We start from the raw sequence: 27,319 nt of genomic DNA, 5'->3' as shown, positions 1-27,319 counted from the left end.
AATCCCAATTCTCCACTTTGGGGTTTGCAGGTAGTGGTGGCAACAGCTATCTCTGGGGGCTGCAAGATGCCCAAAAAGTATCACATGCAGATCGTGGGAGAGATCCAACGAGGGTGAGTCCAGGTGGCTCGGAAGCCTGACCCCACCCCCACTGCACCGCCCCCAGGTTCAGAGTCAGAGATGAAATGAACTCTATGAAAGTACATTATAAACTCTGTGACACTGACCAGCTATGAATTATTACTATTACTTACTATGGAGAAGAGCCGCACAATGCTGGCTGTTTCCTGACGGTGAGTCATGAAACACTCCCCGCGAAAGTCTCAGTTGATGGAGGCTGTTAAAGCAAAGCTGCTCTGGTCAGCCCCTCTCTGGTTCTTTGCCTTGCTCTAATACATTGGCTCTTTTACCCACGTGGAAAGGAAGCCATTAGGACTAACAAAATTCACTGAGCGTCTACTCTGTGCCAGGCACCACACTGGGCCCTGGGAGGGGAGGGGAGGTGCTTATGCTGCAGAGTTGGAGCAGGCCATGGAGAAAAGGCCCACAGCACTGGGGGCTGCGGATATGCGGACGAGTGCGCGTAAGGAGTCCAGAATCTGGATGTGAACAAGTAAGGCCCTACCGCTTACTAGCTCTGTGACCTCAGGCAGGTTATGTTCTCTAAGCCTCGGAGTTTTGCTTTGTCAAGGGGAGTGACGGTAGCGGCCCTGCAGTGTGGTACTGAGGATTCAAACCGGAAGGGCTAATTCATGTAAAGGCCCTGGCACAGAGTGGGGCCCAGCCGGTCCCTGTGGGTTGGTGAAGGTCGCGGTGCCCTCCCTCTCCTCACACCCTTGGGCCCTGCCTCCTTTCTGGCTCCTTGGCAGGTTCCCCACTCCCGTGTTGCCTGTGGTTTCACAGTGGAAGGACATGATTGGCACAGCCTTCTCCCTGGCCATCGTGGGCTATGTCATCAACTTGGCTGTGGGCCGGACTCTGGCCAGCAAGCACGGCTATGACGTGGATTCTAACCAGGTAGGTCCGGCCACCCCCCAGCAGGGCTGAGCAGGACGGGCCAGGGCCCACAGAGGCCTGGCAAGAGATGTTCTGGGGCTCTGGGCTTAGGTGAGGAAGGCTGCCTGCTAGTGCGGAGAGGGGGACTCTAACACCAAGAGGCTGCCTTCTACTTGATTGGGAGAACGTGGCTTTAAAGCAGTAGGGTCACTCTGAAGTTCAAGATCCAGCTTGCAAGGCCAACTGTGTTTGGTCTGTACCCTGCACCCCAGCCCCAGCTTCCAATCCTGTGCCCACAGGAGATGATCGCCCTGGGCTGCAGCAACTTCTTCGGCTCCTTCTTTAAAATCCATGTCATTTGCTGTGCTCTCTCTGTCACTCTGGCTGTGGATGGAGCTGGAGGAAAATCCCAGGTGAGCGCTGCACCAGGAGAGTGTGGGAGGGGTGGGGGAGTAGCAGAACAATTGCCCCGGAGAAGCCAGGCCACCTGCTTCTCCAACCTTCCTCTCCCCTCCTTAGCCTCCAGTCCACCAAAGGCATCTATTGGAAACAAAACAAGAGCGAGAATTTCACACCTATGCCCTGTTTCCAAACTCTTTCTCTGAATAGATGTCAAGCCTGTGCGTCTCCCTGGTGGTGATGATCACGATGCTGGCCCTGGGGTCCTATCTCTACCCTCTCCCCAAGGTAAGAGCACAGCACGAGAGCAGAGGCAGTGAGAGACTCCAGTAAGAGCAGGCCCTGAGGGCTGTGTGGTGCTTTACAGATTACCAAGTGCCATCATTGTCACACGTTGTCCTAGTCACAACCTGAGAAGTAGTAACGCAGGTTTTACTCTCCCCATTGTACAGGTGAGGGAAACTGAGGCTGACAGGGTCTAGGTGATCTGCTTGTGGTGACAAGGCTCACAAGTGCAGGGCTGGTCACAAACTCCAGCCTTCTGACCTCAGAGTCCACACCCAAGGCAGTGTTTACAAGTCAGTGTGGGCGCCTGGCTAGGAGGGCTCTAGGCACGGGCCGTGTGGGGATGAGGGAAAAGAGGACGGGCAAAGATGGGGCCAGGGGCCCTATGACTCTAGCACCTGCACTCCAAGCCTAAGATTGAATGCAGAGCTTTGGGGTCTCTGCCAGCAGAGATGTTCTAGAGCTGCAACTCTGTCCTGCCAGGTTTCAGGGTCAGGTGTTTGCAGGAAAGGCAGGAAAAAGGGGACACCCCAGGTGACAAGGAACAATGTTCTGCTTCCCCAGGCTGTGCTAGGAGCCCTGATTGCTGTCAACCTCAAGAACTCCCTCAAGCAACTCGCCGACCCCTACTACCTGTGGAGGAAGAGCAAGCTGGACTGTGTAGGTATTGGGCGGCCTCTGGGTACGCGTTGTGCCCTTACCGCCTCCTCCAACCCCACAGCCCTGTCATTTCTTCTGTCAGTGATCCCTCTGGTCAGCTGCTTGCTGATTAGCATAACCGAGTGCTGACAGCTCAGGGTTTTTTTGTTTGTTTGTTTGTTTTGTTTGGTTTTTTTTGTGGTATGCGGGCCTCTCACTGTTGTGGCCTCTCCCGTTGCGGAGCACAGGCTCCGGACGCGCAGGCCCAGCGGCCATGGCTCACGGGCACAGCCGCTCCGCGGCATGTGGGATCCCCTCGGACCGGGGCACGAACCCGTGTTCCCTGCATCGGCAGGCGAACTCCCAACCACTGTGCCACCAGGGAAGCCCCAGACAGCTCAGGTTTTGGAGTGAGACATCTTATGTTCAAATCCTAACTCAGCTCTTCACTGGCTTTATGACCAATGGCAAGTCCCTTAACCTCTCCGAGTCCTGGCTTTCTCATCTGTGAAATGGGTATCTTATACTCTCTACCCCCCACCTCAGGATGCTTATGAAATGAGATAATACAAGTAAGGAGCACATTGTCGAATTGTATCTTGTGTTCAATAAAATTTAGCTATTATTATTTTTATGATTTATAGTTCCAAAGAAAGCTAAATGAAATCATTTTAAAAAACAAAAAAACCTAGAACATAAAGCCAGCAGACCAGGATCTTAAGCAGATTACCAGACTTCTCTGGAGTTCTGTTTCCTCATCTGTAATGCGGGTGATGGTCATGGCTGCGTCACACACTGGCTCTGAGGATTAAATGAGATCATAATGGGAAAGCCCCATGTAACCATAAAACAATCAGCAAACATGAATTATTGTTTTGATTAGTCACATTCCCAACGCATCTTCCACTGGGCAGTTGAAATGAGGCTACCATATACTGACGACACTGCCTCATCCCCACTTGAGCCCCACCATAAGCTGTGAGAAAGGATTTACTAACCTCCTTTCAAGATGCTGAAACAAAGCCTCAGAGAGGTTTAGTAACACATCAAAGGCCACAGAAGTAGTAAGTGCTAGAGTCAGGACTGGAACCCCAAATCTTAGACTCCAAACCTCTGGACTGGACTGTCTCCTAGGGGAGAAGGTACACTTGCACAGTATGAGAAGGAAATCCTTAAAGCCAGAGAAATGAGTGGTCCATCTGGGGTCCCCCAGGGAGTGAGGGAGGAGGATAGGGAGAAAAATGACGTCCCAGTTCCCACCCCGAAAGATCTGCTTTTATCACATCCCAACAATCCCCCCCACTGTGACAATAGTTCCTGATATTTACATAGTGCTTTGGGTTCCCATCTGATCTTCACAATTCTGTACAAGAGTGTGGGCAGATTTATTTCTTTCAGAGGAACATGGGGGACTCTAAAACACCACAGGAGGCAACTGTCAAAACTGCATCCAGGGCTTCCCTGGTGGCGCAGTGGTTGAGAGTCCGCCTGCCGATGCAGGGGACATGGGTTCGTGCCCCGGTCCGGGAAGATCCCACATGCCGCAGAGCGGCTGGGCCCATGAGCCATGGCCGCTGAGCCTGCGCGTCCGGAGGCTGTGCTCTGCAACGGGAGAGGCCGCAACAGTGAGAGGCCCGTGTACTGCAAAAAAAAAACCTGCATCCAATCCTGTCCCCAAATGCACACAACCAGGCCCCAGGCTATCAGATCAGGAAATGTAGCTGAGCACGTGTCCGGCACACAGCTTACTATCAGATGGAGGAATGGAACTCAGGTTTACTGAGCACTCACTGGGCGCCCATCACTAAGGCCAGGACCTTATCTTCCTTAACTCTTTCATGAAGCTGGTATTATTATTCCCCCTTTGTGAATTAGGCAACTAAGGATCACACAGCTAGTAAGTAGGAGAATGAAATTTGGAACCCAGGCATATCTGACCCAAGACTCATACTCTTCTCACTGAGCCATCCTGACTCCCTGTGTATGCTGGGGTTGTCTATTGACAACCAGACAAGATCAGGGAGCCACACTCAATCTAAGGGAAATGGGCAAGTGTAACCGAAGCTCAGTTACATAAAACAGTGCAAAAATGGCATGAAAAGGGAAGGGTGGGTCTGAAGTTGTGCTAGCAGAGAATGACCTAGGCTGGTCCAGGAAGACTTCCCCAAAGGGGCAGTTTTCTCCCCAGGCCCGCTTTGACGTCTCTCTCTTCACAGTGCGTCTGGGTGGTGAGCTTCCTCTCTGCCTTCTTCCTGAGCCTGCCGTATGGTGTGGCAGTGGGTGTCGGCTTCTCCACCCTGGTTGTGATCTTCCAGACCCAATTGTAAGTAACAGCCCCTCACCCCAAGGCACAGCAGTGGGGCCCCTGGGCCAGTCTGCCAAGGGCTCCCACGTGAGGCCTGGCCCAGCCCACTGCATACTGTCACCTTCTGGACCTGGCACTGGAGGGGCTGCCAGGCCCAAGGAGAGCCTGGCCCAGCCAGGACTTTCGGCACAGGCTGGGCTACATGACTTCCCACATCCTGAAAACCCAGGGGAAGCCATCACAGTCTTGGAGGGCTGGGGGACCAGAGAAAGTGGGAGTCAAGCAAGTGGATGAGACTCAGTGTCCTTTCAAGGGTGCTACTAGACCCCAGACCAAATGGAACCCCACCTCAAGGGAACAGCAAGTCAGAGGACAGCTACGTCCTTGCTATAAAAACATTAAGTGGGCTTCTCTGGTGGCGCAGTGGTTAAGAATCTGCCTGCCAATGCAGAGGACACGGGTTTGAGCCCTGGTCCAGGAAGATCCCACAGCTGCGCTCTAGAGCTCTCGAGCCGCAACTACTGAAGCCCGCGCACCTAGAGCCCATGCTCCGCAACAAGAGAAGTCACCTTAATGAGAGGCCCGCGCACCGCAACGAAGAGTAGCCCCCACTGGCCGCAAATAAAAAGAAAGCCTGCCCGCAGCAACAAAGACCCCACGCAGCCATAAATTAATTAATTTATTTATTTATTTTTAAAAAAAATGAAGTGAAACAGACCAGGGGGTCCAGGTCAGGGCAGGAAGGATGCTGAATATCCGGGAAACCCTGTCTTCTCTTCCTGAGAACTCAGAACCAGGAAGTGGTGACTTTAGGGCCCCGTAAGAATGTCACCTTGTTTACTCCCCACCCTTTCTCCCCCCTGAGCCCCAGACTGGGAGCTACGTCAAGGAGCTACCTGTCAACCCTCTAATTATAGCCCAGACACAGGCCATCAGGCATATGTCTCCAGTGCAGAAAGACAAACACAAAAACCCCAGGGTGAGGAAGGGACCCTCTCCTGGCCTGCCTCTGCCCAGCCCCCAGCCCCAGTGTCCCTCCAGGCCCATCCGCTAATAGCATTCTCTTATGTTTTTCTTTTCCTTCTTCATCCAGTCGAAATGGCTATACTTTGGCCCAAGTCATGGACACTGACATTTATGTGAATCCCAAGACCTATAATAGGGTGGGTAATCCAAGATTGTGACCTCCCTCTTTTGCCCTACCCCCACCCCAAATTAAAGGGTTTTAAAAAAAAAAAGCCAATAAAGATATTGCTGCTAACTGAACCGAGTCTTCCTGCCACAGGCCCAGGAAATCCAAGGGATAAAGATCATCACTTACTGCTCCCCTCTCTACTTTGCCAACTCGGAAATCTTCAGGCAAAAGGTCACTGCCAAGGTAAGGCTCAGTCCTCTGGTGACCAGAGGGGCTGGACAGAGCGTGCCTGGAAGATACAAGAAAAGGAGCTGGGAGCTGACAGCAGGCCACTTCCAAAGAGGGTGGAGGTTAAGACTGCTCTCTGCTCTCTCCCTACAGACAGGTGTGGACCCCCAGAAAGTATTGCTGGCCAAGCAAAAATACCTCAAGAGGCAGGAGAAGGGGAGAAGGCTGCCCATACAACAGAGGAAATCCCTATTTATGAAAAACAAGGTGAACTGAGGCTAGAAACAGCCCATGCCCTCTCCCCTGCCGTCTCTGATCTTGTTACCTGTTACCCCACCTCCCAGTATCTTTGAAGTCAAAGATATCAAGTCTCTGTGGCCGCTGCCTAGTGGGTATTGCCTGGTGGATATCTTCTCCTTCGATGAGGAGCTGTCAGCTCTTAGGGTAACCACTGAACTCCCACAGCCCGTCCTCATTTTCTGGCTAAGATAGGATATGCCCGTGGACTTATGAGCAATCCCATACGGGGAGCAGCAGTGAATTTCCTGGGGTACCCAGCCAACCTAGATCTAGCAAGGTGGATGTAGGTGTGGGAGTTCTGCAGAGAAGGCAGACATGGATAAATGCAAAAAAGGAGCTCAATTGTTTCCAGAGGGCCTTTCTCTCAGAGCAGAGTGGGCTGAGGCTTCGGTGCCTCTCTTGGAAGGGTTGTGGGAGACCAAACGTGCAGACCCCACCTAAGGAAGGGGCTATGGGAGATGCCGGTCCTATGGGCTTTTGGGGGCTTATATTCACCACCACCAGGTTCAGTTCCCTCCACCCGCACGCCCCTTGCCCCAGCTTCAGCCACAGCAAAGTCTGACTGAGTGTGATGGCCCCTGACTCTGCCCTCCTACTTCCGCCCTCCAGACTGTCTCCCTGCAGGAGCTTCAGCAGGACTTCGAGAATGGCTCCCCAACGGACCCCAACAACAACCAGACGCCTGCTAATGGCGCCAGCGTGTCCTACATCACCTTCAGCCCTGACAGCTCCACAGCTGCCAGTTGTGAGCCCCCGGCCTCTGCTGAGCCCAGTGACATCCTGGCCAGCGTCCCACCCTTTGTCACCTTCCACACCCTCATCTTCGACATGAGTGGGGTCAGCTTTGTGGATTTGATGGGCATCAAAGCCCTGGCCAAGGTGAGGCCCTCGGGTGGAGGGAGTGCCAGCCCACCCCCCAACCCTAACCGTCACCCCTGCCCCACTATACTCCCTTTCCTTGGAGCCCTCATTTGAACCAACTGAGCGAGACAGCTCACCAAGGAACCTAACAGCTCCTAAGATCCCTTTTCCCCAGATGCTACCAGGACAGAATGCTCTCTGCAGAGCAGGCCCAGACAGCACGAGGCAATGCCTGCCTGGGGAGGGATACCAAAGCCAGGCCGCTGGTCCACCCTGTCCTAGCACCCCTCTGTAACACAGTCCACCCCAAGTTCCCTCTCAGGCTGCCAGGAACCCACCCCAGGATCCTCTGAGTAGAGTTCAGCTTGGCCCTGGTTCGTGGTCTGCCCTTCCTTCCCACACTCACCCAGACACTCTAGCGTCAGCCGGTTCTGGCCAACAGAGGAAAGAAGACATTATATCAGTGCCTCACATCCTTAGACCAAACACACAGCTCACAGGATACCTTGAATAAATGTATCCACCCGATAACTTTTCAGCGGCCACTTCCGATGACAAGGAGTCGGTAAACCTCAGAGGCTGGCCCAGAGAGAAGCAGCCCAGAGAAACCGAGGGGTACAGAGAGCACATAGGCTGATGGCATCACCAGCCAGGTGCACAGAAGGCTCCATCCCCAGCCCTGGGCTCAACCTGCTTCCCTAGCCTGGACCTGGCATGAAGCCGGGCAAAGCAGTAGCCTCTCTGGGCCTCGGTCCTCCCCTGCAGTTTCTGCCTGAAGCCACGACGTCAGGAAAGAGGTGGAGTCCAGGACTCTAAGCAACTGAAAGAAAAGATCTGGCCCCATAAGAAGGGGTCATGGGGACTTTAAGTGGCTGCCTCATTGGCAAAGCCCCACGTCCACCCCGCTGTCCAGAGGAGCAGTCAGCCAGCACTCCAGGGAGAAGTGCTGTGCTTTGCTGCTATTTTTATCTTTGGCTGCCAGGGCTCTCGGGGCTACTTATTTGTTTGGCTCCCCCTCTGATGTACGTTTTGTGAATCGGTTTTCAGGCCCACTCAGAACATTCCTTTCCTTTTGTCTCCCTACCCAACACCCTCCCGACTCCTCTAGCTGAGCTCCACCTACGGGAGGATCGGTGTGAAGGTCTTCTTGGTGAACATTCATGGTAAGAGAAGGAGGACGTGTAGGCGACTGGAAGGCTGGCAAGGGGCTGAGGTGGGAGTAGGTGGGTGGGATGCTGAATAGTGAGTGGGGTAGGAATGAGAACAGCCAAATGTTCCCCTAAACTACTGGCTGCTCATAAGCGTTTCGGGCACAAGTTAGAAGAGACTACAGCCGGGTTAGAGAACATCCTAGAGGTCTCAATTAGAGAGTGGGGGGATCATGGAGTTAAGAAATGACAAGTAGGATTCTAATTTGCCCACCACTAATTTGCCATGTATCTTTGGCCAAGTCACTTCATCTGTCTAGGGATCGATTGCCACCTACATAAAATGAGGCCGACTAGATAAATTTGGGAATCTTCTCCAAATCCAAAAGTCTATGAATAAGCACAAAGCATAGATACACCATAACCATCCAGGGAAGACACAGATAACACAGTGTTATACGCACACAGTCTCCAGGGCCCACACACACAGCCCCAAACCGTGTCCACATCGCAGTGGACTTTCACCTCCAGCATGTGTGCAGAGTGCAGGGACACGGACGCACAGCAAGAGCGCACAGACACACGGGAGAAAGGGAAGGGGCACACACTGGCACACCCCGTTTCCCGCGGAGGGTCAGCAACTTCCAGCAGGCCTAGCCAGCTTCGGCGCTGGCCTGAGCACAGCCCAGGCTCTGTGCAGGCTCCGTTCAGGAAGAGAGTCTGCACTGGCAAGTGACCTGCTCTGTGTGTGCTCCAGAGTTAGAATCAGAAGCTCCCGCCGACCCTCACTAGACACTCCTCAGGAAATCATGCCCAGGATTGGGTAGGAATAAGGGCTCTTCCACACACTGGACATTGTAGGAAAGGTCTGGATAAACAGCAGGAAGGACGAACCCTCAAGGGACAGAATGGGCAAACGTTTTAGCCTTTCCCACTCGAATCACCACGAAGTACCAACTCCCTGAATCAAACTGCTTCCTTCTGCCCTGGGGTGAAGGTTCAGCATCTTCAAGCTCATGTTGCCCTCTGCTGTCCAGAAATGATACTGCAAAGCCAATGAGAAGGCTCTAGGATATAGCAAGAGCACAGCCCTCAGGCCTCTCTCTCCATCTCCCTCAGGCCCTCTCACCATTTTCCCCCAACCCCAGGTCCTGTCCACGGTGGTGTTAACCTTTTGAAGGTGATCTTTCCCTCCTTCCAGCCCAGGTGTACAATGACATTAACCATGGTGGCATCTTCGAAGATGGGTGTCTAGAGCGCAACCACGTCTTTCCCAGCATACACGACGCAGTCCTGTTTGCCCAGGCAAAGGCCAGGGAAGTGGCCCCAGCACGTACCTTCCAAGGGGTAAGGTCCCTGCACCTGAGGAATCCTAGGCCATGGGTCACTGAATTAGCGGGACGGTTTGGGTTCCAACACCAATTCTGTCAATTAACGGTTCTGAATCTCAGTTTTCTTATCTGTGGAATGGGTACTCTAAGGTAACATTATCCACCACGGGATTTTTCTTTTGTTTTGGTTTTAAGATTAACTGATACTTGTATCTTTTACGTCACTTGAAAGAGCTTTGTATATTACAAAATCCTTATTAATATCAATTTCCAGATCACACAAACACCCAAAGCACAGCGGGTTATGCCTGGCATTCTGGCATTGCTCATCCCTGCTATTCCTTCGCTCTTTCTACAAGAGGCTTTGGGAAAGGGAGGGGAGTAAGCCTGCCTGTTTTAATTTAGCAGAGCTTGGAGATTTCAGGCTGGTGATGGATGAAGAGTGTGGATCAGAGTTTTGTCTCAGCTTCCTGACATTTAATTTACTAGCTCAGTAAGTGGTATGCAAATGAGCTACAAATAACACTGTCTACAAATAACACTCCAGAAAGCTGGGAGGCAGAAAAAGCCCATCCCACTGGGGTCCCTGCCCAGGCATCCCCAGCCGACGCCACCTCCCAGGCTCCCCTGCCAGCTCAGCTTCTACCCTTGGCCTCCCAAGACTCTGTGCCCCAGTCCATGAAACAAACCTCTTCTGCCCTCTGTGGGTCATAAGAAAGGCTTTTCTGGCCCTAGAGCAACCATTTGCTGTTTGCTTTAAGAGACTGATGAAGGTGAAGCCATCTGTTCTAAGCGCTGAAAGCCTGCCCAGGGAAACACGGGGCCTGGCGCCTGCCTACCACACAGAGGGAAACTGTGAGAGCAGCGGCCTTTCTAGCCTCATGCACCCTGTCGCCAGAGCAAAGAGAGGGAGATTCCAGAAGAATCCTCATCATCCGTTATTGCACAATGTCCACTATTTACAGTTTATATATTCTTAAAAATGTATATTATATGTATTGTATATTTATATCTATAGATATATTGTATATCTATAAATGATACACACACACCCCCTTTTCAACAGCATGGTGAGGGAGAGAGCCAGCAAAGTGAGTCGGATTATCCTACTTTTACAGATGAGGAAACAGATTCCCAGAGAAGGGAAATGGATTCGCAGGTCAGGCAGCTAGCCAGTGATCCTTGTAAGCTAGGTAAACCTTCCCTGCCTCTGAAATGCCCACCAAGGAAGCCCACCCTGATGTACACCTGTCTGCTGTGAGGAGGAAAACCACAGCTGTGCTGTATTTTGAGAGGCAAATGAGGGAGGTGAGGGAAAAGTCAAGAGGGCAGGTTATGCATCAGAGCACACGGTGCCCCTCACCCACCCCAGAGGCTGCCATTTGTGCCAGACCGTCACTCAGTTACTGCAGCTCATTTTGCACTTGTTTCCCCCATCCAGGCTCCAGTGGACCCCGAGCTCTCTTTGTATGATTCGGAGGAGGACAGTCCCAGCTGCTGGGACTTAGAGCAGGTAAGCTGAAGGCTGGGGGTCAGGAGGAAAAGGAAGGAGACCTTCTCAAACCCAAAGTGTTGGCTGGGCTCTCCCATCTCCAAGCCAGAGCAGTCACCTTGAAGGCAACAATGTATCCTTCTCATCTTTCTTTTAATAGCAGATCTTAATTCTTCTCACTCACTGAAATGCATCATGGGGGAAGGGAGAGTCACTGGACCAAGTCCTGGATAACTAATATCTATACTTAACTCTGCAACACACCTGCTACTTGACCTTCGGCAAGCCACATAACACCACCAGGCCCCAGTGTTTATCATTGTGAAATAAGGGGAATATGGGGAATACCTTGTCCCATCTACCTAACAAGATCAGTGGGGGTTGCTCTTGTTCTCTGTAAATTCAACTGGTATTTATGGAGTGCCTACTACTTGCCTGACACTATCCCAGGGTGGGCACACAGCAGTGAACAACACAAAGACCCCTGCCCTTGGAAAACTTACATTCTGGTAGGATCAGATGAATTCTAGGGATATATGAGGGATACAAATATTACTGCACGTGGATGGGCTTTAAGAGCTAAGAGCTATGCAGGTGTGAAGTCTTACTTCACGTAAAGCCCTATGGTCCCGACATGAAAAGTAGCCCCACCCCAATGCCCTGAATTAAAAGAAACCAGATCACTAGGTTTAGAGGAATTTGGCTCTGGGTCTATTAGAAGTAACATCTCACTTTGTGCCTCTTCCCATTCTTTTGGGTATGAGTTCCATGGTCCTCTAAACATGTCTCTGGGGGTGCTGAGGGCATGCGGGAGGCATTAGGAAAGAGAGCCGGGGCCACAAAGATTTGGCGGATGGATTTCTGGGTCCCTGTGGAATCTCCAGCACATTCCAAAAGCCTGGGTAGGACCAAAATAGCTTATCAGAGCAAGAAAGGACTTCAGAGCTTGTCTGATCTCAACCCTCATTTTACCTAATAAAGAAAGTGGAACGAAAAAGGAGGACAGGACCTGTGAAAGTCACACAGCACACCAGAGGTGATTCAAAGTTAGATTTCAAGCATCTTCTCTTGTCACCTCTGTACCAGTTCACCTCTTAGGCTGACCCTGCCTCTCCCCGGTTCACATACGCACGTGCACACACTCACACACACTTCCTCAAAATGCCTCTTTCTGGCCAGGGGTTCATAGGGTCACCTGGCGATTGCCACCACTCTGAACCCAACAGGTCTGATGCTGTCTCTCCCCCTCCCACTTCCTCCCTGTGGCCCTGCAGGAGATGTTCGGCAGCATGTTTCACACAGAGACCCTGACCGCCCTGTGAGGGCCCAGCCGGTTCCCATGCTGCCTGCAGAGCACCTGGTACCTGGGACTCCCATGAAGGATGAGCCTGGGATCATGGAGAGTGGCGGGTAGAGGAGAACACCTCCACCGGGACTCCAGTACCTCTCCACCCTCCTCCCCCTCTCTCATTCCCCTCCCGGCATCCCTAGAGCAAGTCAATCTCAATGGCAGGGAGAGACACCTCTTCATCCTTCTGCTGACCCTCAGGGCCCCAGCCAGCAACAAGCAAGCCTCCTTCTCACTCCACCGCTCCCACCCGCGCCCTGCCTGTGGCAGCTGACAGGACCCCCGACTGCTGGACTTTAAGACTGAGCCAGGAACAGAGAGGAAGCCGTGTGCTGACGTAGAGTGCAAGCTTCGAAAGTGTCCTGGCGCCAGCATGGCTTGGTGTCCGATGGTGTCAAGCTGTCACAGGACACAGAGACGAACTTGCTTAGGACTCTGTGGTTGCCCTCTCCAGCTGCCCAGTCTGTCTCTGGCAGCTCTGTACCCCTGGGACCATGTGCTCCCACAACCCAGGTATCTCTGTCTTGGTGACTATGTCCCCTTCTTCCTCATCTTAAGGCTGCTGAGACCTCCACTACTATTTAGCACATCAGACTCTAGCCTGGGGAGTGGCTACCAGAGCTACCTCCCCAGGGGCAGCCCACCAAGGTAGCCACATCAGCCTCCTGAAACATTATCACTCCCCCTGCCCTCAAGGGCTGCTTCCTTCTACTTGAGACCAGGTAGGAAGCCAGAAGGGACAGGGGGGTAGCTGGCAGAATCCTCTGGCAACCCAGCAACAGATACTAGTTATTCTGCACAAAAGCTTTCCCTCTTTGTACTGGAGATGTGGAGGGGCAGGGGGCGCTAGTACCAATCCAGGGCCAACTGGTGGGACCTGGGCCTCGACAGTCTCCCTGACCTTAGAAATGCGTCCCCCACTTGGGAAATCTGCCTTGTTCTCTTCATTTGGCAAAGAGCCAATGAGTTTAACTCTCCCTTATCAGCTTGGGGCCTGAATCGTTCAGCCAGGCAAGGCAGGACACCCCACCAAGGGCATATCCCAGCTGGGTACCAAGCATGGAGAAGGGCTGATCCAGACTGGGCCTTCCTCCACAGGGATTCCTTAACAAACTCAGGACCTGAGGCCATCTCCTTCCAGGAGAGATGAGAAGAGGGGTTAAGTTCTCTCTATATATAAGAAGGTAGAGAAACCCCACTGTTGACTTGAAAATAAATAGGTTCCATGTGCAAGTGTTTGAGAAATTTTCCATGGAAGTGCACCAAAAACCTTTTGGCCTCTCCCCACTGATTCTCCCAAGTTCCTTCAATGAATGATCCCTGCCCAACAGGATGGGCTGGCCCAGCCTGGAAAAATGTTCGAATTCCTAACTTCAGCCTGACCTCCACTGTGTGCCTGTGCCTTGAGTGAGCTGGTCAGCTAGCAAGTCTTCGTAGAGTTAAAGGAGGGGGTGCTGGTGAAGAGCCAACAGATTCTTGGCCTACAAGCATTGCTTCTTTGTGAATTCATTATGCCATCTGGCTGCCAATGGAACTCAAAACTTGGAAGGCAGAAGACAATGTTATCTGGGATTTACCGTGCCCAGTACCCGAAGTGCCAGATTTCGAGAGGACAAGAACCATAGCCAATGAAAACTCACCCTCCCCTGCTCCACCTCCTGCAGAGTCCAGCTCAGGCCCAAGAGGTGTGGGAAGAGCACAGAGCCTCAGGACATCCCAAGTTAGAGGCGCCTTGTGAACCAAGTGTCTAGAACCCTTGAGGACTTGATGAAGTGACTGTTAACCCCCAGGCCAGCCCCAGACCAAAAGGTGATTGCTGACTCACAGTGGCCTGGAGCTGGGGGCTCAAGGAGGGATCCTGAACCATGTCCAGGGGTGTAGGTACTCACAGAGACCACAGTGGATGTAAGATCGGAAACACCTGGGGTGGAGGGAGGCCTTGAAGAGAACTTCACTGTTAGAATACTTTGGAAAGAACATAAATTCACCCAGACCACTCACTGGACATGACTGAGGCAGGAAAGGAGAGCAAGATAGTCAAATAATCCAGGATTTCAAAACTTCTGAATGTTCTTAGTTATACTGACCAGCAATGATGTGGTTCCTGGAGAAGACCGGGACTCTTGAGATATTTGTGTAATTTATTTAATTTAAACACCATTCTCCTTTTGTTCATTTTGCTAATAAAGTGGTTTTGAAATGTGAACAAGTGCATGTGTTCGGGTGGTTTTACAGAGAGGCAAAACCAGTCACCTCCAGGAAGAGGTGGCTTGCTTTGCCCTGTCCTGGGGAAAAGAAACAGAAAGCTAAGACTTCTTGAATCTCCCAGCTGCTCTCCAGGTTCCGGTTTTCCACTCCTGAGAAGGAATAAACGTCCATGGTCCAGCTGAAGAGCAGAGATTGGGGCACGACACCTGGACTAAGGGATCCCCATACTCAGGACCAATTCCCAGAGCCAACTCTGTGATTTCTGTGGCTATCAGGGAAGTCAAACTTCCACCATCTCTTCTGTATATGCTTCACGTGCTAATTCTTCAACATTCATGAGATGCCTGTTAAGGGCCAGTCCCATCAATACTCAACAAAGCGGGCTTCCCTGGTGGCGCAGTGGTTGAGAGTCCGCCTGCCGATGCAGGGGACGCAAGTTCGTGCCCCAGTCCGGGAAGATCCCACATGCCACGGAGCGGCTAGGCCCGTGAGCCATGGCCGCTGAGGCTGCGCGTCCGGAGCCTGTGCTCCGCAACGGGAGAGGCCACAACAGTGAGAGGCCCGCGTACCACAAATAAATAAATAAATAAAATAAAATAAAAAGAGGAATCACAGAAAAAGAGCAAAGGCTTGAGGGAGACAGAAATAGAATGAAGTGGAAAGAGATGGAGGGCTAGAGATAAGAAAGATCAGCGGGATAGATGCATGGAAACAAAGAGATCAGGAGAGCTAGAAAAGGGAGAAACGGGTGAAGGAGGAAGAGAATATATTGCAGAGGCAGAGAAGTCACTGAGTTCCAAAATGATAATTTATGTAAAATAAACTAATCTTGCTTTATCATGCTATTCAACTGCCCTGCAAGATCTGAGTAAACTGGCAATTAGCAACCCTCCACTTTGAATTTTATATATGTTTTTGATGATGCTATCTTAGCCTGAACCCCTCCCCCCGCCAAAGTAGAACATGAGACAGAAGCTTCCATACAGGTATTTGGGAGGTGATCCCAGCAAGCGGGAGTGAAAGGCAGGAGGAGTGAAACAGGGAGGAGGGAAGGCCAACAAAAGAATGAGTTACTGAGATAGCCCCTGTGGAGGGCAACTGAGGCTCCAACCTCCTAGGAGCTCTGCAAAATGCATCTCTAAACTGTCCTGGAGAAACATTTAACCATCATTCCCATCTTCTGTTGGTCAAGGGTGATCCCTTGGATATTAACTCTCCAAAAATTATGGGTTGCATGGACGTGAGCACAGAGCAGTTCCAAAGGGGTCCAATGCTGTGGCATCAGGGAAGCCCCCCAGGACAGGAGGGAAGAGGTGTGCGTGAGACCAGCAGATAAGACTGCTCAGAACTGTTACCCCAGAAGAGGCTTCGTAGGAGAGTTTCAAGTGGCGTAAAAGTGGCATCTAAATCAGATGCATTTCTTTAACTTATCTTTAAAACACATTTTTACCTTTAGTTGTAAAACTACAACATGGCTTTAGCAGTCTTTGGGGGAGTAGTGTCAAAACTTCTATGTTAACTAGACGTTGTGGCGATTATTTTACAATATATACAAATATCAAATCATTATGTTGTACACCTGAAACTAATATAATGTTATATGTCAATTATATCTCAATTTTTAAAATTCTATAAGATGATCATCTCCCCATTCTACAATGGAATGGAGTATTTTAAGACTCTGCCTTCCTAAACATAGTTTCTAATACAATTCCTTGTTAAGAAGAACCAGGGCCCCTCAGAGCAATGGCTGGTTCCAGGGCCAGCGTAGGGTAGGCACAAAATGAGTCTGAAACAACTTTTTATGCCAGAAGGCAAGGAACTGTTAAATAAAAAAAAAGATGGAGGCATATCACAAGGACCAGATTCAAGCACCTTCTACTAACTGAATGTAGGGTAATTTGGGCACCAAAACAAACACAATGATGAATTTTAAACCAATAAAAACAAGAATTGATTCTATACCAATACTAGATAGATAGATAGATAGATAGATAGATAGATGGATGGATGGATAGAAGATAATTCTAGAGGATTTCTAGTATTTTGTAACATCTGGAAGCTTTAGTCCCCACCTATAAAATTTTTATGATACAGTTTTCTTATTCAAGGATATAATTTTCCATTTTAATCTCCTTTTGATAATCTAAATAGTGTCTTCTCATATAGATCTTACACATTTCTCAAGTATATTCTTAGTTATTTTTTACCTTTTTTATTGCCTTTCCCATTATAAATGGAATCTCTTCTTATATTTTCTAACTCGTTGGTGATTGCATATACAAAGGCTATTGACTGTTGTATATTAACTCTGTACCCAGATTACCTGCTGAATTCTCTTACAGTACTAATAGTTTTGTAGTAGTTTGGCAGTCGATTATTTCAAGTTTGCTAGCTATACATCCTATGTGTACAAGTAATAAACATTATCAATTTATCTCCTTTTCAAATCTTTATACTGCTAATCTCTTTTTCTTGTTTACTTGTCTTGTCTAGTACCTGCAAAACTAATACTAAATAATAGTGGTGATAATAGACATCCTTTTCTTGTCTCTGACTTTAATGCTAAAGTTTCTGCTTTTTTCTCATTAAACATGATTCTGGCTTTAGTACTGGAATATATATTTTATCATTTTAAGACTTTTGTCACAAAAGGATCTAGAACAATCAACGTCTGACATGACAGTGTGAGGAGCTACACTGATCAGCTCCCCAGTGAAACTGGTAACAATTTTTTAAAAAAATTAAGCCTGTAGATATGGTCCTAAGGGCAAACAACATATGAAGAAATATCTATTCAAGAAATAGCTATTAGAAGAATATAGATATAAGACAGAAGAAAACACAGAGGTAAATTTTCATGACCTAGGATTTGGCAAAAAAAAAATTCTTAGATATGACACCAAATGCATGAGCAAGAAAAGAAAACACAGGTACATTGGACTCATCACAATTTAAAACTTCTGTGCTTCAAAGGACACCATCAAGAAAATAAAAAGACAACCCACAGAATGGGATAAAATATTTGCAAATCATACATCTGGTATCTAGAATATATAAAGAACTCTTGCAACTCAAAAATAAAAATACAAATAACCCAATTTTAAAATGGGCTAAATATCCAAATAGACATTTCTCCAAGGAAGATATTCAAATAGCCAATAAGCACATGTAAATATCATCATCATTTGTCACCTGGGAAATGCAAATCAAAACCACAGTGAGTTATACACATACACACATTCTTTTTTTAATATTCTTTTCCATTATGGTTTATCCCAGGAGATTGAGTATAGTTCCCTGGGCTATACAGTAAGACCTTTTTGTTTATATGTGTGTATAACTGAGTCACTTTCCTATACAGCAGAGATTGGCACAACATTGTAAATCAACTCTACTTCAATTTTTAAAAATTAAAAAAAAAAAACCACAGTGAGGTACCACTTCACATCCACTAGGATGACTAGGATCAAAAAGTCCGATAATAAGTATTGACAAGGATGTGGGGAAATCAGAATCCTCATACATTGCTGGTGGGAATGCAAAATGGTACAGCCACTTTGGAAAACAGTATGGAAATATATCAAATGATTAAACATAGAGTTACCATATGACCCATCAATTCCACTCCTAGGTGTATATCCAAGAGAAATTAAAACATAGGTCCACACAAAATCTTGTACATGAAGGTTTATACCAGGATTATTCATAATAGTCAAAAGGTGAAAATCCAAATGTCCACCAATGTATGAAAGGATGAATAAATGAAATGTGGTATATACATACAATGGAATATTATTCAGTCATAAAAAGGAAGTACTGATACATGCTATAATATTGATGAACCTTGAAAAATATAAGTGAAAGAAGCCAGACACAAAAGACCACATATTATATGGTTCCATTTATATGAATGTCCAGAATAGGCAAGTATTGAAATACAGAGACAGAAAGTAGATTAGTGATTGCTTAGGTCCAGGGAGAGTAAGATGGGGGGAATTAGGGATGATGGCTAAAGGGTACAGGGTTTCTTTTTGAGGTGATGACAATGTTCTAAAATTGACTGTGTTAATGGTTGCACAGCTCTGTGAACATATTAAAACCATTGAATTGTACACTTTAAAAAAAAAAGAAATTTGACATCTAGACACCTTGTAGTGAAGCTTAAGAACACTAAAAACAAAGAGGAGTCCTTGAAAGGAGCCAGAGAGAAAACAGTTCACTACAAAAGATCAATAATTACATTGTCAGTCAACTTCTCAACAGGAAAGATGGAAGCCAGAAGACAGTAAACTAATGTCTTCAAAATGCTAAGAGAAAACAACCATCAACTTAAAATTGTTTACTCAAGAAAATTATCTTGCAAGAATGAGGATGAAATAAAGATATTTTCAGATAGGCAATAATTGAGAGAGTTGACTGTCATCAGACTTTCAGTAAAGTAGCTTCAAAAGGATGAACACTGGGAAAAAGAAAAATTATTCCAGAAGTAAGGTCTGAGATTCAAGAAGAAAGATTAAACAAGGAAACTGGTAAACATACTGGTAAATATAAAGAAACTGTCTCTATATAATAATAATAACTAATTTGTGGCATTTTAAAAAATAAATTTAAAACCTAAAATAAATAAAAAATAAAATAATGAACAACAATAGCATATAGAGAGAAGGAGACCAGGGTTAAAGCATTCAAATGTCTTCACATTTTTCAGAGGAAAAGGGTTACAATATTAAATTCAAATTTATTAAATATGAGTACTAAAATTTCAATAGTAAATCATAAGACAACAAAGAATATAATTTCCAAACCAGTGGGGCAGAGGAGAATAGAATAAGAAAAAAACCCACACGATGAAAGTTTAATTAATTGTTTAAAAAGGCAATACGTGGGGAGAAAGAAGCATAGAAAAGGTAGTGCTAATAGGAAGATGATAGAAATAAGTCCAAATACAGAAGAAATCACGGAAAAAATGTAACTAAACTAATCTCATTAGTGAAAGAAATTGTCTGATTAGATTAAACTTTAAATTCAGAGGTCCTTCTAAAACATAAGGACAGGGATTCCCTGGTGGTCCAGTGGTTAAGATTCCGTGCTTCCAATGCAAGGGGCACAGGTTTGATCCCTGCTCGGGGAACTAAGATCTCACATGTCATGCAGTGTGGCCAAAAATGTTTTTAAAATGAAAAAAATAAACTAATAAATAAATTAATTAATTAAATAAAACATAAGGACACAAAAATGGGAAAAACAACCTATACAAGATAAATATTAACCAAAAGAATGAAATAGCTATATTATTAGCAGACAAATTGGTTTTAAGACAAAGAGATTATGAAGCATAAAAAACCACTATGTCATGATAAAATTTTCATCAATTCTAAACCTGAATGTACCAAATAAAAGTCTCAAAATAAATAAAGCAAAATTGATTTTTTTTAAACTGAAAATATGACAAATCCACCAACAAAATGGAAGATTTCAATATACTGTCTCATTAAGTCATACAGGTTTTTTAAAAGTAAGGTATGAAAGAGTTAAGCAATAAAATAAACAAATTTGATTTAATAAACAGATGGAATTGTACACACAACAATTAAAATTTACACTTCTTAAGTACACATGAAATATTTACACAAATTGATCATACACTAGGTCCTAAAGCAATTCTCAAAAAATTTCAAAGCATAGGTGTCATTCCACATTTTGTGACATAATGCATTGAACTTAAAAATCAGTTACAGGGCTTCCCTGGTGGCGCAGTGGTTGAGAGTCTGCCTGCCGATGCAGGGGACACGGGTTCGTGCCCCGGTCCGGGAAGATCGCACATGCCGCGGAGCGGCTGGGCCCGTGAGCCATGGCCGCTGAGCCTGCGCGTCCGGAGCCTGTGCTCCGCAACGGGAGAGGCCACAACAGTGAGAGGCCCGCGTACCACTAAGAAAAAAAAAAAAAAATCAGTTACAAAAACATAACTTGAACAAAAAAAAATAGGCATTTAAAAAGCTTTTAAAAACATTTCTGAAAAACTCATAGTCAAAGAAATTATATGGAAACTTTAAAACACTTAGACCTAAACAATAATGAAAATACTACATATCAAAACTTGTGGTACATAGGGAAGTATGCTTCAAAGTAAACTTATAGCCCTAAAATGCTTTTGTTAGAAAAGAAAAAAGACAAAAATTAATGAGCCAAATATTCAACTATGGTAGTTGGAAAAAAAAACAAAGAAAGCAAAAGAAAGGAGATAGTAATAATAGAATAGCTAACATCCATTGAATGGTTACTATATGCCATGTACTCTTCCAAGCCCTTTACATGTATTAACTCATTTAATCTTTCCAACAATTCTAAGAGGTACATAGTGTTATTATCCCCTTTTTACAGATGAGCAAACTGAGGCTCAAAATTTTAAGTAAAGGGCTTCCCTGGTGGCGCAGTGGTTGAGAGTCTGCCTGCCGATGCAGGGGACACGGGTTCGTGCCCTGGTTCAGAAGGATCCCACGTGCCGCGGAGTGGCTGGGCCCGTGAGCCATGGCCGCTGAGCCTGCGCGTCCGGAGCCTGTGCTCCGCAATGGGAGAGGCCACAACAGTGAGAGGCCCGCGTATGGCAAAAAAAAAAAAAAAAATTTAAGTAAGGTTCCCAAGATCACTCAGCACAACTCCATGAATGTAGAGCGCCTAGGAATTTAACCCAGGCAATCTGGCTCCAGAGCTTAAACTCTTAGCTAGTATAAAGTTGAAAACTTAAACAAAATGAATAAATTGCTAGTAAATATAATATACCAAAATGGAATCAAGAAAACAGTAGAAAGCCTTAAAAATCCTATAACCATTAAATGAAATCAGCAGTTTAAAAGCTTTCCACAGAGAAAATACCAGGTCCAAATTACTTTATTTTTTAGAATTATTAGAAAAATATCTTAGGTTTTTGGTCCTACTTTACATTCACACTCTTCCAGAGAATGCAAAAAAAGGCGGGGTGGGGAGGAAGGTCAACCCTTTAGTAGTTTAAATGTGGTAGAAATTTCCCTTTCCTTCCCCTTCCCACCTCTCCTTCTCTCTCTCTCTCTCTCCCCCCCCCCCCTTCCCTTCCCCCCCCCCCCCCCCCCCCCCGCCCCAGCCATAAAAGCAGATTATCACGGTCCAACATGGCTGCTAGAGCTGCAGCCATCACATATGAGAATGGAGGAAGAAATTTAAGCAGAATGTATCTGCTTATCCTTCATTCTCCACATTCAGTCACATGGCAAACCTGGTTGCAAGGGTCTGGGAAATTTATTCTTTTAGCTGGGTATCAATGTGTTGAGCTCAAACTCAGGGTTCTTATTACTTAGAAAGGGGGAAAGAATATTGGGGCAGCTAGAAATCACTACAATATTCTCTAATTAGATTTCTACTATTCACTTGATATCAAACCCAAAACAGAAAAATTACAGGCCAATCAAACTTGCAAACAGAATTGCAAAAATCCTAAAGGAAGATGCAGCAATGGGTTTATCCAAGTTGAGTTTATCCCAGGAATGTCAGGGCAGTTTACATATTTTAAACTTATTAATGTAATTCATTACATTAACAGGCTAAAGGAGAAACATGCTCTACCTGACTTTGAGATGTATTTTAAAGTTATAGTAATTAAGACAGTCATATTAGCATAGAAATAAACAAAGCAACCAATGGAACAAAATAGAGAGCCCAGTTTTCATTCATACATGAAAACTTAATAAATGAGAGAGTTGTCCTTGCAGATCACTGAGGAAAGGACAGACTATTTAATGGATGTTGCTGGGAAAATTGGTTATCTAGTTGGAAAAAAAAAAAATTTGACCTGACCTCATACCATTTACAGAAGAAACAATTCCAGATGGATTAAGATCTTTGATGTAAAAGGCAAAAGTTTAAAATTTTAAAAAGATAGCATTGGGCTTCCCTGGTGGTGCAGTGGTTAAGAATCTGCGTGCCAATGCAGGGGACATAGGTTCAAGCCCTGGTCCAGGAAGATCCCACAGGCCACGGAGCAACTAAGCCTGTGAGCCACAACTACTGAGCCCGTGTGCCACAACTACTGAAGCCCGCGTGCCTAGAGCCCGTGCTCCGCAACAAGAGAAGCCACTACAATGAGAAGCCTGCGCACTGCAACGAAAGAATAACACCCGCTCGCCGCAACTAGAGAAAACCCACGCACAGCAACGAAGACCCAACACAGCCAAAAATTAATTAATTAATTAATTAATTTTTTAAAAAAGATAGCATATCCTGGTACTGGCACAAAAACAGAAATATAGACCAATGGAACAGGATAGAAAACCCAGAGATAAACCCATGCACATATGGTCACCTTATCTTTGATAAAGGAGGCAAGAATATGCAATGGAGAAAAGACAGCCTCTTCAATAAGTGGTGCTGGGAAAACTGGACAGCTACATGTAAAAGGATGAAATTAGAGCACTCCCTAACACCATACACAAAAATAAACTCAAAATGGACTAAAGACCTAAATGTAAGGCCAGACACCATCAAACTCTTAGAGAAAAACATAGGCAGAACACTCTATGACATAAATCACAGCAAGATCCTTTTTTGACCTACCCCCTAGAGAAATGGAAATAAAAACAAAAATAAACAAATGGGACCTAATGAAACTTAAAAGCTTTTGCACAGCAAAGGAAACCATAAACAAGACCAAAAGACAACCCTCAGAATGGGAGAAAATATTTGCAAATGAAGCAACTGACAAAGGATTAATCTCCAAAATATACAAGCAGTTCATGCAGCTCAATATCAAAAAAACAAACAACCCGGGCTTCCCTGGTGGCGCAGTGGTTGAGAGTCCGCCTGCCGATGCAGGGGACGCGGGTTCGTGCCCCTGTCCAGGAGGATCCCATATATGCCGCGGAGCGGCTGGGCCCGTGAGACATGGCCGTTGGGCCTGCGCGTCCGGAGCCTGTGCTCCGCAACGGGAGAGGCCACAACAGTGAGAGGCCCGCGTACCGAGCAAAAAAAAAAACAAACAAACAACCCGATCCAAAAATGGGCAGAAGACCTAAACAGACATTTCTCTAAAGAAGATATACAGATTGCCAACAAACACATGAAAGAATGCTCAACATCATTAATCATTAGAGAAATGCAAATCAAAACTACAATGAGATATCATCTCACACCAGTCAGAATGGCCATCATCAAAAAATCTAGAAACAATAAATGCTGGAGAGGGTGTGGAGAAAAGGGAACCCTCTTGCACTGTTGGTGGGAATGTAAATTGATACAGCCACTATGGAGAACAGTATGGAGGTTCCTTAAAAAACTAAAACTAGAACTACCATACGACCCAGCAATCCCACTCCTGGGCATATACCCTGAGAAAACCACAATTCAAAAAGAGTCATGCACAACTGTGTTCATTGCAGCACTATTTACAATAGCCAGAACATGGAAGCAACCTAAGTGTCCACCAGCAGATGAATGGATAAAGAAGATGTGGCACGTATATACAATGGAATATTACTCAGCCATATAAAGGAACGAAACTGAGTTATTTGCAGTAGATAGATGGACCTAGAGACTGTCATACAGAGTGAAGTAAGTCAGAAAGAGAAAAACAAATACCATATGCTAACACATATATATGGAATCTAAAAAAAGAAAAATACAAAATGGTCAGAAGAACCTAGGGGCAAGATGGGAATAAAGATGCAGACCTACTAGAGAATGGATTTGAGGATACGGGGAGGGGGAAGGGTAAGCTGGGACAAAGTGAGAGAGTGGCATGGACATATATACACTACCAAACATAAAGTAGATAGCTAGTGGGAAGCAGCCACATAGCACAGGGAGATCAGCTTGGTGCTTTGTGACCACCTAGAGGGGTGGGATAGGAAGGGTGGGAGGGAGGGAGATGCAAGAGGGAAGAGATATGGGGACATATGTATATGTATAACTGATTCACTTTGTTATAAAGCAGAAACTAACACACCATTGTAAAGCAATTATACTCTAATAAAGATGTTAAAAAAAATAAAATAAAAAATCCTTCAGTCTTAATGTATTTGCCTGGAGTTGCAAAAATGCAGTGTTAACATTGATATCAAAAACACTTTCAGCGAATTCCTAAACAGACGCAAACACTCTCATCTAATATACTTCAAAACAATGTCTATAGACAGAGCAATACTGTTCCAATTCAAATGAAATCAAGCCAGGGGGTGCAGAGCTTTCTCAATGGAATCTAAGGGAATGGTAGTCAAGCCCTAAGCTTCAGAGGAAGCGAGAAGTAGATAAAGGTCTGATAAACTTTGTTCATTTATTTGCCTTTCCCCCTTTTATTTGGTCTGTTGTCATCTAGAAAGGGATTTACGAGTATCTCAAAGCAGAAGATCAAGTGCAGGCAAGACCTTGCACTAACTTGCCTGGAACCCCACGCTACGAGCTACAGGGCGAGAAACCACAACCCCCAAAAGGCCTTGCGGGCCTGGGGCGGGGCCGTCCCGTGGATTGGTTGTCCTGCAACTCCAGGCAAGGGATGATTGGCCAGCCCTGGGAATGGAGTGAGACTAAGGCAGTTGCGGGAATTAGAGCAGTGACAGGCCGAAGATCGCCGGCTGGGTATTTAGGTCCAAACTCCAGCCCGCCGACTGGCAGCGAGGAATTGAGAGAAACATGGCTCGGCCGTACGTTTGCCTCCTGACCCTGGCGGCTGTGCTACTGCTAGGTATCGCCGCCGTCTCCAGATCGAAGGGCCTGCGGGGCAAGGGCAAGGGGCATCAGAGGGCGCCGCGAATCCCTTCTCAGTTCAGCCAAGAGGAGCGCGTCGCAATGAAGGAGGCTCTGAAAGGTGAACCTGGGTCCCCTTCACCACTTATTCTCATATATAGGTCGCTGTCTCCTCGGGCCAACCCGCGACTCCCTTCTGCCGCCACAGAGGTCGGCTACTCGAGCTCGAGCTCCGCAACACCCCACCGCCGAGCCCTGGCCCCATTCACGGCACCTCGTGCCCGGCTTGGGGAGCCCATTCTTCTCCTAGACCTGGCTTCTGGGGACTCCAGCGTTCCCAGCCTACCCTGGAAGCTTCAACTTTGCCCTTATCCACACTACCCCACCCCCACCTCCGCTTGCCTGGAGCACGGGGGTTGGCCACAATCTCATCTCTTTTGGAAGAGGTGGCTGCCAGTGTGTCAGGGGGTCATCACTGCCTTGGGGAGGACGGGGCAGGGCAAAGAATCCCTCCAACTCCTGCGTGAAATCTCTGGCCCCACCCCTGCTGGAGGTTGGACTGGATACCCTCCTCCCTCATTTGGGGGGTGTTACCCCATCACTGCCCAGCTCCTCTGACTGCCCCCTTGAATTCAGGCTGAGGGTACTGATCACTGCCAATGTAGGACTTGCTGGAAGATGGGGATTCTTGCCCCTCTCCAGGTCTCCTCCTTAGGTGAAGTGATAAAGGAAGGGTCTAACGTCTTTTTAAATGGCACAATTTTAGGGATCTGAGGGTGCAGTCCCTTAACCTGACACTGGAGGGGACCCCCTAAACTCTTCCCCCCACACTCGAGGTTTCTGTGTGGAGGGGGAGTAGGGAGATCTAAGCTGTGGTGTGAAAGGGTAGGGAGAGATGCTGGGGCTGAGGGTGCTGTGTTCTAGACCCCTCATATTATCCCAGTATCCCCTGCCCCCCCTTCCCTCACCCCATGCCCCCAGTTCTGTGGCAAATCCAGATTGTGAAAATGTACAATAAATGTGTAATGAGTAAAAAAAAAAAATACAACAGCTTTTAACTTTGAGAGTTTTCACTTGTTAAATCACTTAAGACTAAATAATCTGAATTTTATCTACAGATAAGGGAAATTGAAGTTTAGGTCAGTTAAATGATCTTCCCCAGCACCCCGCACCTTGGAGTAAGCACTGGGTGACAACATCTAGTGCCTGTAGTTTCTAGATGGCTCCAAAAAGAGGTGTGGGAGTATTGCCGGGGTGTGAGATGTTCCTAATTTCTTCTCCTAAAGGACATCTCTCCCCTAGACCGCAAACCAAGGCTAAAAATTTATTTACCTTCCCAATCTGCATTTTCCAGGAGAAAAGAAGAAAGTTTCTGTTGAGTGCTAGATCCTGTGGTATAATGAGATCCTTCCTCACCATTGGGCTTAACGCCAGTCTTTTCCCTTCCATTAAGTGATGGATTAAAAGAAACTGCCTACGTAAACATGTGCCGGCAGATGCAAAAGCTAGCCCTCATTGTTAAATATAAATTGTGTTTGTGCTGGAGCGATAGGCCTGGGAGGCAGAGCAGGGCTTTCCCAAAGCATCATAGTATAAATAGTTCTCTGAAGGGCATTGGGCAAGCAGCTCACTAGAGTCTCCCTGCACAGAAGAAAGCAAAAGCTAGATTAGAACCTAAAAAAGGGGCCTCATAGCAACATGGCTTAGAATGCTGAGCAGGGGACAAAACACCTGAGTTCAGAACTTGAGTCTGCCTCTCCATCTCATGTAGGCAGTTTTAGTCTTTTTGAACCTTGGCTTCCCCAACTATGTGGTAGGCTATGACGCAGGGTTGACTCTTAGCAAAACTGAGTACAGAAGTCAGAGGCCCTCCCTTGACATCAAGCTGCCCTGAGTGCATTTGTTCCCAGTGTTTTCGGACAGCCATCTAATCA

The 27,319-nt window shown here is 46.9% G+C and overlaps 2 protein-coding genes across 13 annotated transcripts in view; both read left to right on the top strand.

The window, feature by feature from the left end:
- SLC26A9 (solute carrier family 26 member 9) overlaps positions 1 to 14,676 on the top strand; it is a 28,646-nt gene extending 13,970 nt beyond the window's left edge. For 3 of the 8 annotated variants that reach the window (XM_033852586.2, XM_033852589.2, XM_033852599.2), the window contains 14 exons: positions 31 to 113; positions 870 to 1,017; positions 1,296 to 1,409; positions 1,606 to 1,683; positions 2,245 to 2,340; positions 4,536 to 4,642; positions 5,718 to 5,787; positions 5,910 to 6,002; positions 6,141 to 6,254; positions 6,897 to 7,166; positions 8,257 to 8,311; positions 9,498 to 9,643; positions 11,069 to 11,140; positions 12,394 to 14,676. In XM_033852586.2, coding sequence (XP_033708477.1) covers positions 31 to 113; positions 870 to 1,017; positions 1,296 to 1,409; positions 1,606 to 1,683; positions 2,245 to 2,340; positions 4,536 to 4,642; positions 5,718 to 5,787; positions 5,910 to 6,002; positions 6,141 to 6,254; positions 6,897 to 7,166; positions 8,257 to 8,311; positions 9,498 to 9,643; positions 11,069 to 11,140; positions 12,394 to 12,441 — 1,494 coding nt within the window. In that variant the 3' untranslated portion in view covers positions 12,442 to 14,676. Of the gene's footprint in view, positions 1 to 30; positions 114 to 869; positions 1,018 to 1,295; positions 1,410 to 1,605; positions 1,684 to 2,244; positions 2,341 to 4,535; positions 4,643 to 5,717; positions 5,788 to 5,909; positions 6,003 to 6,140; positions 6,255 to 6,896; positions 7,167 to 8,195; positions 8,312 to 9,444; positions 9,644 to 11,068; positions 11,141 to 12,393 lie in introns of those variants that run through there. The other 5 variants (XR_004525448.2, XM_073802338.1, XM_073802348.1 and 2 more) reach the window with 5 other exon arrangements.
- Positions 14,677 to 25,204: 10,528 nt separating this feature from the next.
- PM20D1 (peptidase M20 domain containing 1) overlaps positions 25,205 to 27,319 on the top strand; it is a 32,218-nt gene continuing 30,103 nt past the window's right edge. For all 5 annotated transcript variants that reach the window (XM_019918494.3, XM_073802286.1, XM_073802283.1 and 2 more), the window contains exon 1: positions 25,205 to 25,506. In XM_019918494.3, coding sequence (XP_019774053.2) covers positions 25,332 to 25,506 — 175 coding nt within the window. In that variant the 5' untranslated portion in view covers positions 25,205 to 25,331. The remainder of the gene's footprint in view (positions 25,507 to 27,319) is intronic.

This window comes from Tursiops truncatus, chromosome 1, assembly GCF_011762595.2.
Source record: "Tursiops truncatus isolate mTurTru1 chromosome 1, mTurTru1.mat.Y, whole genome shotgun sequence".
NCBI classification, from domain to species: Eukaryota; Metazoa; Chordata; class Mammalia; order Artiodactyla; family Delphinidae; genus Tursiops; species Tursiops truncatus.
This window is presented reverse-complemented; position numbering and strand designations above follow the sequence as displayed.